Source organism: Armigeres subalbatus, chromosome 2 (genome assembly GCF_024139115.2).
Source record: "Armigeres subalbatus isolate Guangzhou_Male chromosome 2, GZ_Asu_2, whole genome shotgun sequence".
In the NCBI taxonomy this organism is placed as follows: Eukaryota; Metazoa; Arthropoda; class Insecta; order Diptera; family Culicidae; genus Armigeres; species Armigeres subalbatus.
Window position 1 is genome coordinate 386,287,080 of NC_085140.1, and position 12,695 is coordinate 386,299,774.

Consider the following 12,695-nt stretch of genomic DNA (forward strand, 5'->3'; position numbering starts at 1 on the left):
GAGCAAAATCGATTTTTTGAACCACCCTAATGGTTATACATGCTCTTTATGGTACGTAGAATAGAATGCACCCATTTTAAATGTTCATGGTCATCCAAAAAAACCCTGAAGTAAGGCATTAGGATCTACAGCAGAGATATATCAGCATGTTTTAAATTTGGTACTTGTCCTTTGTGGTCCATGAATAAAATGCGTTCATGGCATATACTAATGGCCATCCTAGAAATTTATGGAGTAAGACTTCTAGGCTTACACGAATAGCTTGAGGGTCTTTAATCAAATTTCAATATGGTACATCATCTTTGGGATATTAGCCCGTTTTTTCTCTTATGTTCTCGGCGTGAAGTTGTATCATTCCAATTTATTCACATTTTGCATTTCCAAAAAATAGACAGCTTCGTATTAGTGATATGAATGAAGTTTGTATACTACCTAGAACCAGCAACAACAAGTCCCCGTGACGCTGAGTAGACACTTTTGCGTGGTGTGTTACGGTGTAAGATCTACCACAGTCATATTGTCAGCTACAGACAAATCTTGCTCCAACGAATGCCTTCCCCAATATCCAACTCCGTGATACTTATGAGCAGAGCATAAAATATTCACTTTCATGAAGCACATTCACTCCGACTTTTGACATTCGTGTTTTGATTATTCAAAACATAGAATGACTTACTCAGTTTACTTCTTCATAAATTCATTCAATTGATTATTACGCATTGCAAGAAAAATTTGGAACCCTGGAAAATCCAAAGCGCCTCCAATGAATATTTTCCAGGCTAGTGATCAAAGCAGCTAATGCTAGATTTGCGATGTTTTGTTTATATTTATAATTATGACATTCCTAGAAAATATGCTTTACTGAACGGAAAACACATAATTCAATGAAATGTTGAAAAGCTTTGAAATTGTATGTGTCTCAGGGGTCAGCAGAAGTACTGCGATTTGTGGCGGGGTTTGACTGCGGGCTCTGGTAACCTTTTGCAGGGTGTTTGTGTATGTATCTGCAAACTGGCTCAACTAAAGCGATATAATTTCGCTCAGAACGCATTAGTACAAATCTTGGTATTGGGTGGGTCTCTTAAACCGAACCGACACGAAGACCTTCGGGCGAAAGGGAAGGTCATTTCATGTTCAATGAGACGCCGTAAAACCAATTATTACGAATAGTGTAAGCGTTTTGGGACGTGTGACTATATGGAAGCATTATTTCAAATTTGAGATTATGTAAAATACTTCATTGATTAGCTTCCCTAAGAAACTGGACCACTGAAAATAAAATTCAAAACCCAGACAGAGAACTAATAATTGAACTTTTCATGTTTATGGGCACTCCATCGAATGATTGGATTGCATGACAGTTGATTTGCTTTAAAAATTTGAGCTCAATTCAACGCACACTATGCATGATTTGTTCTATGCGGGGATTGTCCTCTGCGCGTTATTTCCGCGGAGCTATCCAAATTTTTCTTTTTCTCCGTAATACCACTGAGTATGGTAACTGCGCGCGAAAAAAACAAAATTAGCCTTGATTATATTGACATTTGACCTAAAAATGTCCCTCAATTGAACGTCGGGATTAGATCTATGCGTGTATTTATTTGAATCATCAAAAATGTGTTCAGTTTTACGATTATTTAATAATTTGTGATATTCAAATAAATACTCACTGACCCATATTCATTCTGAAAATTGACGGCATAGAGCCGAATATGAATATGTTTAGAAGTGAAGTGAAAAAGAAGGCCGATGGGCTTCATAAAAAATAATCGAATATTTACAGCTTATGAGGGTGTCGCTGAGTCGGGGGCCTCTCGTTAAGTAAGTACTACATCAACCCTCCCAAGTTACGGTGAAGATAGGCGTGGCCAAGAGTAGTAATCCTCATGATTTTGGGATTTTTATCCTAGATTGAATTCAAGGATTACACCCACCTCACCCAAATCATTCTGATAGCAATCTGCTTAAGGATTTCAAAAGAAAAACATGAGAATCACTAGTGTCCAATCTACGAAGTACACCGTAACTATGCTATCCTATGCTATGGTATGCTATGCTACCTGGAACCAACAACAACAAGACAACAATAACTACTTGAAATGCAAATATATCAAGATGAGGTTTCACATCTTGTTTATTCTTCAATAACTGCCTAGAGCTAATGACAACAACTTGACCTACTCGAAATGCAAACATATACTAATAGCCTTCCGTTCGTGAGTTGATCTGCAGATCATTCCTGTATGGAATTCATAGACTACCTAGTACCATGGCCTTAACTTTACGGAGTTTGTAGCCTTCTTGGAACCCATGACAATAAAAAGCACTACATAAAATGCGAACATATACAGTATTGATCCAATTTTGTCACTTCTCGATTTTGTCTACCCCTGATTTTGTCTACTTCCGATTTTATCACGTTTTCGACCCAATTTACCGCAAACAACAATGATTTTCATTAAATAACTTTCACCGCCTGTAACTTATGAATCATTTATGAATACCTGTCAAGAAGTTTGTTAGTATCTTCGGCAATAAAATACGGATTCCATTCACGTATTTTGCCTTTCCAAGGCATAAACTGATGCATATTTGCGGAACAAATAAATTTGAAATAAAAACTGCTCCGATTTTGTCACATTTTCTACTTTATCACCCCAAAATTCACCAAGGGTGGTGGCTGGCCCAATTATTACTTCCGGTCTTTTACTATACTTAGTATAGTAATAGTCAAGCATTCGTTCTACATATTACTAATATGGGGGTAAGCGTGGTGAATTGTGAAAAACGAATGCTAAGACCAAGTGCCACTGGATGACTCCAAACGGGCCAGTATAATGTGGGGTAGTCAGGGTTTAACTAAATTAGCTAATAGTATAACTTATTTTGCCACGCACCAATTTCAGTATAATTTGTTTCTACGAATCAAATTCCTAGAAGTTAGGTTTTCAGCATTACTTAGCGCAAGAGAGGGTTTAAACTCTGCGTTAAACTGAATTTTATTCGCCGATTCGGGGCGTTATCATGAGTGATCAGCACTCATGGAACACATTGTTTAACGCGAATGTCAGCCGGGTTCGATCAAAAGTGTAAGATTTAGTGTAATTAGTTTAATTTTTATTTTTAGGCATCAAACGTTAGGAGCATGTTTTCAGCGTCGCACAGCCCAGGAGAGGGTGTAAGCTCACAACGGTATAGTGTAGGCCGTCCTCGATTGGGGTCCTGTGGGTCGCATGTAGTGGCTCGGGGCAGTTATGTGTTGAAAGCGGTTTCGGGGCAGTTAGGATTGAGTTTTAATATAAACAGATGTAGGATTGAACAAAGTTATAACCTTTAAGGTTCATATTGTGGAGACTATTGACAGCCAAAGCGTTGAGGATAAGCTTTTAGTTAGCAACTGAATTAATTTATCCGATTTGGAATCCTAGATTGAATAGTAGGTATATATGGACAATAATAGAAACTATATACAGTTATCATTTTATTAAGTATTGAGGATATGTTTTTGGTTAAGTTGAGTATCAGATGGGCATGTGTGATACCCATTAATAAGACAGAATTATTAGAACTGTATTTTTGTCTTTGTAGTAAGATTAATTACTTACTAATGTTTTGCGGGCCGGCGAGTGAAAGCGGCCCAATTCTTTTATCTACCTCTTTCCAGACGACCAGTGATGAAGAAAATCTCATTGTTCCGGTATCAGCAGTGGTATTCATATTCATAACAACCACCGTCAATACAGGAAGTCTGTGTTCACAACGTGATTACTTCAAGGACAATCCCAACATCTTCTGTGAATTGCAGATAAGTATTGCGTTTATATTTTAATTGCACTGAGCTCGTTCTAATCTGATTGATGAATGAATTTACTTGTCACTAATCAATATCATTAGTAAATTTAAATATTCCCGTAGATTAGAAAAGCAAGTGCATATATTTCTATTTTATGGCAACATATCACAACGAAACGGACCCTTGGGAGCCTTAAGTAAGATCTCGGTTCGGTTGCATCTAAGGAGATCTTAGTGCAGTGCACACCGGACGTGTTGCCCAGTAGACGTATCGCTCAGCGGTATTTAAATACAACGCAGATAGGCTATGGTCAGAGGGTGCGTTGATATTACAAGATTACAAGATCACCCCAAAATTCACCAAGGAGGGGATATAATCAGGATATTACTGTACCAAGAAGGGGTCACACAAAGTGTGTAATTTTCAATAACTGCCTTCATTACGGAGCCCACGACAACGAAAATAACTACGTAAAATACAAGCATATACCAAGAAGTCTCACAATTAGTTTATTTTCAAATAACTGCCTCCATTAAGGAGCTTGATCCACCGACCTTGATTCTATGGAGTTCATAGACTACCTGGAGCCCAAGACAACAACAAGAACTACTTGGAATTCAAACATATACCAAGATGGGGTCACAAAACTTGATTATTCTTCGATAACTGCCTCCATTACGGAGATTGATCCGAAGACCTTGACTATGTGGAGTTCGTAGACTACCTGGAACCAATGACAACATCAAGAACTACTTGGAATACAAACATATACCAAGAAGGCGTCACACAACTTGTTTATTCTTCAATTATTACCTCCATTACGGAGTTTGACCCATAGACCTTGAATCTATGGAGTTCGTAGACTACCTGGAGTCCAGGACAGCAACAAGAACTACATGGACTACAAACATATATCAAGAAGGGGTCACACAGGTACTGAATAATGAAACATTTTAGTAGATGAAGAATTGTGGTACCTTAGATACTCCTTTCGGGGGAAATGATAAACAAATTGTGTTTAACTGTCTAAGACGACTTTAGTATTTTCCATTTAATTCCACTACGTTTTGTTATCTTTACAGATACGTATTTCGACCTCAACTGTGAGGCCGTCTTCAGTGTCTCTTAATTGACTCTCTATGTGGTCGAAATACGTATCTGCAAAGATAACAAAACGTAGTGGAATTAAATGGAAAATACCAAACTCGTCTTAGACAGTTGGAGACATTCCACTAAAAGAGCTTTAATAATTTTTCTCAAATTGTGGATTTTGCGGCACATTTTTCCTGAAAGCACGCTTGAATTATCTGAGTTTTGTGTTGTATTGCATAACTGCACTTCTAGCCTTTTACGTTTCACTTTAATCAGAGAAATGTGATATTAATAAATAAAAAAACAAGTTATGAATTAATTCGCTTTAATTTACAAATTTTGTTCTTTTAATAAAGATTCATTTCTCAACTAAACCATAATTAGTAATATTTCTTATCAATAGTAATACATGGAATACCTAACATACAACAACAGCAATCAAGTATACAATTAGTAGCATATGTGTATTTGATATTGTTATGCATATTTAGGCTTAATCGATTCGATTCATAGTACGTTTAACAAAAATTTCTACATCATAACACTTTTTTGTGGGGACTCATTGCAACAATTGATTTTTTAGTATCTACGTCAACATACACCATTATTAGTTTTGATAGACCGATACGTTCTTTTGAGTTCTTCATATAAAGATTTGTGCTTCTACTGCATACCAATAAATAATAGATAACCAAAAAATATAAAATATACAAAGCCGAATTAATCCTATTGGTATTCACAGCCTTTTTGATAAATTATAAAAAAAAATGCATTTCTCAGATAAACTGCTTTCATTTCATTTCATTTCGATTGTACGCCCTCTTTCAATTCTCGCTTCAACGCTTGAAGGATTCTACAGAGATTCTCGTCGCTCCCATTATGGAAGGAGAAATCCGACCATAAATCCCAGGAAAGATGTAATCACAAAGCTTTTTATTTAGGAGTCAACGCTTTCTCAAGGCAACAGCCTGCCTTTCTGGGAAAGCTTAGCCCAACTGTGTTACCTTCTGTATTGCGGCATGAGGGGAGGCCGCTGAGGTGAATCGACCTATTTTGCAGAAGCAACGGTTTGCTCTGCTACCGTGCTACGCATAATTGTCTCATACTCTCATGTTGTAATTCCAAGACGTTTCTGCCCGCCAGACCTCATGTCTTTATGGATTCTTTTAGAATCTGCCAGGGTAGTATTGTGAAAAATAATAACTTGGGACAATTATGCTTAGAATGGAAATGCGGGTGAGCCAAACTTCCATCGCATAGTCCATAAGCCCGGATAATCCGGGTAGGCAGAATCAATTATATTGTGATTTACTAGGCGAGTCAATATCTCGAAGAAAAACGATGCCAAAGTTCAATGAATTGTTGCCCAAAATCGAAAACAGCTGGTATTGGGCATCGATCCAGCTGACAACGGAGTAGGTGCCAAACAGAAGCGTGAATCACATAAATTTTCTCGTCTGTCACTATGTCCTATTGATGTCGTTTAACTCGTGACTCGTTAACGTGATACTTCTTCATTTTCTGTTATTTTTCAGTGAATTGAAGGGGAATGAAAACAGATTTTAAGCAAATAGAAAAGTATTGAAATTAGTTCAATAGTACTGATACGTTTGCAGATGAAACAAGATATCAGTTCTTGTCAATATGTTATTTTCTCTTAGTTGCCAAAGCATCAATTTATAATTCATTTTAAGTACATAAGATACATACATTAGCAATAAGAAGATTAATTGAGGTTTCCAGGAAAGATCGTGAAATAGCAGATGACAGCTAAATGAAAATTTTACGATGTTAATCGGGAAGAAATACGTCAATCAGTGCAATAGGAATTCCACTGCCACACGGCCACACTAAGTACAACTAAAGTTGCGTTGCCGCGACAGACATGATTTGATGATGATGACGGTGGTCATCACGATATTGAAAGTACCGAGCAATAGTAGAGGTTTTTTTTTCTTCAATTTCCGCCAAAAGGCTATTTCTGGTTCGCATAGCATTTATTTATAAATAAAACAGCTTAAAACATGGAAAAGAAGATGATTTATAACAATCACACAAGAAAATTCGGTTGACGTATTACTCACACGTAGTTTGAGGCAAATAGTTTCCATACACAAACCAAGTGTAAAGAATTAAAAAAAATCTTATTTCCAATTTTACTGATTTTTTGAATGTCAGCACGATTTTTATATTCGTACACATAACAAACTTTAGGACTCGTTCGTCTCAAATATGTGATTATATTTGCCAATTCACAACGGCAACTTCTACTCTGAACATGTACAGTACACCAGATGGTGATAGTGTAATTGAGCCAAAGATTATTAAGAAAATAGACTTACGGTTACGTCTTTTGTCTATGGATATCTTATGGAGCACAGAACTTTAATTGTGACTTTACTTAACCCCCATTAGCAAATTTCAAAATGAGGCTCACAAGGAACGTGCCACATTCATGCCAGAACCATACTCTGATCAGGTCAGGTTAGATGATGATGGCGAAACATCGTGATCAAATCCGTGGAAATCCCTCAAGCGTTAAGCGTCTGTAATGCATTGAGAATGGTCGAGCAGATGGCGCCGTTCGTGGATTTTCTTTTTACATAAAATTACAGAAGTTGACGCACAATAATGACGATTCGGCGTGGGGCGGGCAACGCACGTGTGCATAATCAAACGGTTAATTGCGCGTCGAGTTAGCGCGTTTCCTTTCTTGCAGATGGCCTGATTGGTTCAAACACAATGCTAACGAACTCGCAATCGAATGATTGCGTATTAGTTGACTTGTAGACATGTTTTCGATTTTCTCACCCAATCAAGCAACGTCTCATTGAATACATGTGATGTAGCTATACATCTTTGATAATACCGCTGTCATTCCTTTTCATCGTCGAATGGAGAGGATAGAGCGCAAGGGGAATAGGTGAAAATGCGTTCACCAAGCAAAATAACAATCATAATCAGGAGGCAAACATCGACCTCCAACACATGGAGGCCAAAGTCATCGGGACCAACTGAGAAAAGTGAATGTTTTTTACAGCCTACATAACTGAAGGAAACAGTAATTAGTTACATTAATTATCAATGCACTATTACACTTTGAGAGGGTGTGTCGTAGCTCAGTGTCATTGGTCATATTTGGTATATTTGTTTGAGAATCATTATATGAGAGTTGCGCTAGTAATGTAGCTTTTGTTGTTGGTAATTTTTGTTTATCAGGACTAAGAAAACACCGCTTTATCTAAAACGATAAAGAAGTGTTTCGTACAAAATATGCGGCACGCTTAGGACTACTGTTATATAGCGACTAAAATTTTACATTGGATTAGTATTAAGTGTCTAAATGTATATAGTACGTGAGGGGTGATGATGAGTAGCAGTTTCCTGCATAACGATCGCCGCAGAGTACTTCAGCGTTTCGTTAGAGCATGCTAAAATTAAAATCACATTTTGTTCATTCCACCGACGACGGTGACCCGGCTTGGCTGGCACAGGGCACAGCCCGTCCCGTCGTCGCTTCATTCGTCGCTTGTGCTCAGTTAAATTCCGATCAACCGGCCACATCTTCCCTCCGTTCGTTCAGTCAATGAGAGTAGTACGTAGATATCTGTAGGCCGCGTTCACTGCACCGATCCTTCACTCTTGGCAAAAACCGCTCGAATCAACCTACATTTTGATTCTTCACAGCACTGCTGCTGCTCTGCATCCGCGGGGAGAGCGATTCGTGACTAGAAGAAGAAACACACCGCGAAACTGTTTAGTTGCTGTCCTCGGTCGCCGCCGATGTTGGTCATAGTGATGCCGTCGCGGTGAATGCCTGTCGCCGTTTCATTACACGGGACTTGTGCAGCTCACCCTTGTGGCACGGCACGACAGTACCCTGCGTTACAGCGGTTGAAGGCTGTCGGGCGCCATTGTTACCAATGAGGGTACCTGGTGGTTAGAAAAATGTCGTATAGAATTATTATTGATATTCGATCTTGAAAACTCAATACATCAGTTCAAGTCTAAGGGTGAAGCCAAAGTAGACACGAGCGCGCGATGCGACGTGACGCGACAGTGCAATTTGATAACTCATTGATAATAATTGTTATTCCTTTGCGTGAGTCGCGTCGCGTCACATCGCACGTCGCGTTTACTCTGGCGGACACTTAAGTAGCACATGAGATTTTGTTTGAGGCATGACTTCTGTGCTTCAAATCTTCATTTATATATAAAGTTTTATAACGTAAAATTGCATTTTTACACTTATAGAAATTAGAATTTTAAAACGAAAATCGAAATTAGAAGCCAAAGGACAATTAGGTTTCGTTACATGGGGTTTCTACTAGTATTGATAAACATCACTTACCGAACATTTTACTGACAGAGAATTTTCGTGGCTTGACTGGGCGCGCACGGGATTCAATAAGTAGCCGTTCGAAGGCTTTGTATAGAGCAGGTGAGTTGTCAGCGACGGAAACCTCGCAGAACCCGATGGCGTGCGAGGCGGCTAAGGTGGCTCCTTCCGTTTCCTGAACCTGTTTGAAAGAAAACAAAAGTATTTTCGTTAGGTGGATAAGTGCATTTGTTTCAAATAAATTACGTGTAAATGGTTAATCTATGGTGCATTTTGATAAGAAATGTGTGGATAGCATCATGGTAGTCATATAGACTAGGGTTTTAAGTACCGACCCTTTTTGGCGAGTCCCGGTACTACGGTACTGAACCCCTCAGTACCGGGAGTACCGGTAAAATACCGGTACTGGAGGTTTTTTTTTCGAAAATCATTAAAATCAATAAAAAGTCAGGATTTAATGGTTTATTCATTGCTTTGTATGTATTCAACATTTGTCTTGGGGCTTGTCCTTATCCTTGGAATAGACTTTCAAAACGCACAGCATATTCAATGTTTCGTCAGACGTACGGGATCGTATTTTAGTAGCGAAGCTTCAAGAAACAGAGAACGCTCTATCTGAGCCTACAGAAGTAGGGCGAGCGGTTGCTAGTGAATCATGAAGCATTGACAAATATTTTCCTTTCAGCTTTTTCTGAGTCGTTGTGAGTTAACTCTTGTCTTACAATCTTTACGAATCCTGGTGCAGTAATCAAACTTACAGGAACACTCTTGCCTCAAGCGGGGACGATTTGGAAAAATACTGATGAAGTGTGACGATTTTTTTGGGATGTGACGATGTCGTTGCGGTTTAATTGTCTTGATGTACGTCATCGGACGCCTGACGTTTGTCCAAATTGATTGTCACTGTCGAAACATCTTTTGCTGGCAAGGATAGGGTACTAAATGTCAACGAAGGAAAAATCAGTACGTTTTGACAGATAAGTACTCAACATGTTTGGGGATGATAACAAAGTGAACCGCAGTGACAATCGTCCTCTATGGTTTATTACCTCTGTTGTCAGGTGTTTGAAATTTTAGTAAAAATCTTTCTTACTAGCTGCTGCATTCAAATAATGTGGTTTTAACCACCGGAAGTTTTAACCAAAACTTTTTGCTTAGTACCGAAAATACCGGTACTTTCATTACGCCAGTACCGGTATTTCGGTACCGAAAATTGGTCGGTACTCCCGGGAATTCCGGCACCGGTACTCCCGGTACTAAAACCCTAATATAGACCTCGGATGGTTTTTTTTTGTTCACGGTACTGTCAATTTTTCATATTTTTTAGGTTAACAAAACAAAGGATAATAAAAAAATTAAAAGCCAGAAATTAGATTGTTGTCCCGATGCTGATCAACATCACTATTGGTAGCACCGCAACTATTGCACTAGGCACGGTGTTCCCGGATCAGAGGAATAACTGGTATGACAGCGAGGTGATTCAGAGGCCGCATTTCGAAAAGCTCATTAACGGTGATGTTGCAGACAACGAAGGCAATGGTGACAATGGTGACGAATCTGGGAGGCATACACCACCACATCACTCTGCTGCAGTCGACAGTTTTGGATTTGTGCGCCTCCGTTTAAAATCTGTCACGCCGCTGATCTCTAATTTTTCACACCGATTCAAACTTGTGAACTTGTAAGTCCACAGAATTTTTCGTGGAAATTCTCGATTGATATTTTCAAAACATCTTGTTAAAACTTCAGAGTCCAGAGTATTTTTCGAGAAAATTGAGAAAACATCAATGATATTCTTAAAAACTCCATACAATTCTCCGTTGAATTTTCGAAAAGCTTTTCGCGAAAACTAAGAAAAACTTCGATTGCAAAATTCGAAGAATTTTCCGTTGAATTCCAAGGAATTTCCTTCGCAATTCTTAAAACGCTTCCGTTGAAATCCGGGGGAGGTTCCCGTGAAAGTTTGGAAGAATTTTTGTGGAAATTGTTGGAAATGTAAGTGCACAATCCGAAAAAAAATCCCACAAACATTCCATAGAATTTCTCGTGAAAATTAAAAAAAAAATTATGCTTGAAAATTTTTGAAAATCTTTTTGAAGTACAAAGAAATTATATTTTTGAGCGGGGAAGAGCCGAAAGTCATTTGGTCGAAAATGTTGTTTGGTTGAACAGGACATTTGGCAGATAAAGTCATCTAGCCGAGCAGGTAATTTGGCAAAAAATGTCGTTTGGCCTAAATATGTAGTTGTTTGACAGAGAGGGCTTTTTGGCCGAAAATGTCATTTGGCCGAAATGGACATACGGCCGAATGTGTTGTTTGGCCAAAGTGGTCATTTTGTCGATCGAGTCAACATTTTTCGGCCATGTGCCTCGTTAAGCAACCAAACGGCATTCTTGGCTAAATAACATATTCGGTCAAGATACGTTTTTGGCCGAACTACTATTTCCGCCAAATGATATGTTAGGGCAAACGACTTTTTCAGCGAGGTAGCCAGTTCCGCCGTATGTCGCTTTCAGCCAGACAACATTCTCGACCTAATAACCGTTTCGGCCAAATGGCACAGGGCCTTGACTTATCGTATTATTCGGCTAAGTGGGTCTCGAACAAATCGCTTTCTGCCAAACGATTTTCACCCAATTGACAGAAAGGGTTATTTAGTCAAAGGTCTTCGGCCAAAAACTATTTGGTCGAATGCTATTTGGCCGAATATGAAAACAATTTGGGCGAATGCTATTTGGCGGAAAAACAATGAAGCCGAAACCCACCTGGTCGAAAATATACAACTGTTCGTTTTCCCGAACTGGTCCTTTGGTCAAAAAAGGCGTTTGGCCGAAAAAGGTCGATTGGCCGAAAGTGTTATTGGAATGAACGGGTCGACATTTTCGGTCATACTATCCGTTCAGCAAATGACATTTTCATTCGTATGACCCGTTCGGCTAAAGGATATTTTCCACGGAATTGCCTTTTCTGCGAAACGGCATTTTCGGCCACATGACCTATTCGATAAAACGACTATTTCGGCCAAACAACCTGTTAGGGTAAACGGCTTTTTCGGCCAAAGTACCAGTTCGACCGTATGTTACATTCGATCAAATGACATTTTTGGCGTTCAATTCGGACCTTCGGCTTAATATGTTATTCGGCCAAATAGCTTTCCGTCGAATCACTTTCGACCAAACTGCTCTTTCCTGTAGAACTTCCTTTGGAAATTCCAAAGAATTTCCCATAGAAATAAAAAAAAGCTCCAAGCAAAGTCCATTGTTTTTTTTAGAAATTGTGGAAAATTTCCCGTTGAGGTAAAAAAATCTTGTTGAAATCCTCATTTTGTACTATTTTCCGACGAAACTCCATAAAATTTCCTGTTAAATTTTCGCATATTTTTTCACGGAAGTTTCGAAAAATTCCTCTTGCTAATTCCGAAGAATTTCTCGTGGAAATTCCAAAAAGTTTCACGTGAAAACTCCTGTGAA

At 38.7% G+C, this 12,695-nt stretch overlaps 1 protein-coding gene across 1 annotated transcript in view; it reads right to left on the reverse strand.

Annotated features, from left to right (window-relative positions):
• Positions 1-7,623: 7,623 nt before the first annotated feature.
• Positions 7,624-12,695, reverse strand: part of LOC134213170 (ras-related and estrogen-regulated growth inhibitor-like protein) — a 64,572-nt gene continuing 59,500 nt past the window's right edge. The window contains exons 4-5 of the mRNA XM_062691851.1: positions 9,237-9,405; positions 7,624-8,818 (exon numbers count right to left, since the gene is read on the reverse strand). Of these exons, the coding sequence (XP_062547835.1) occupies positions 8,676-8,818; positions 9,237-9,405 (312 nt within the window). The 3' untranslated portion in view covers positions 7,624-8,675. The remainder of the gene's footprint in view (positions 8,819-9,236; positions 9,406-12,695) is intronic.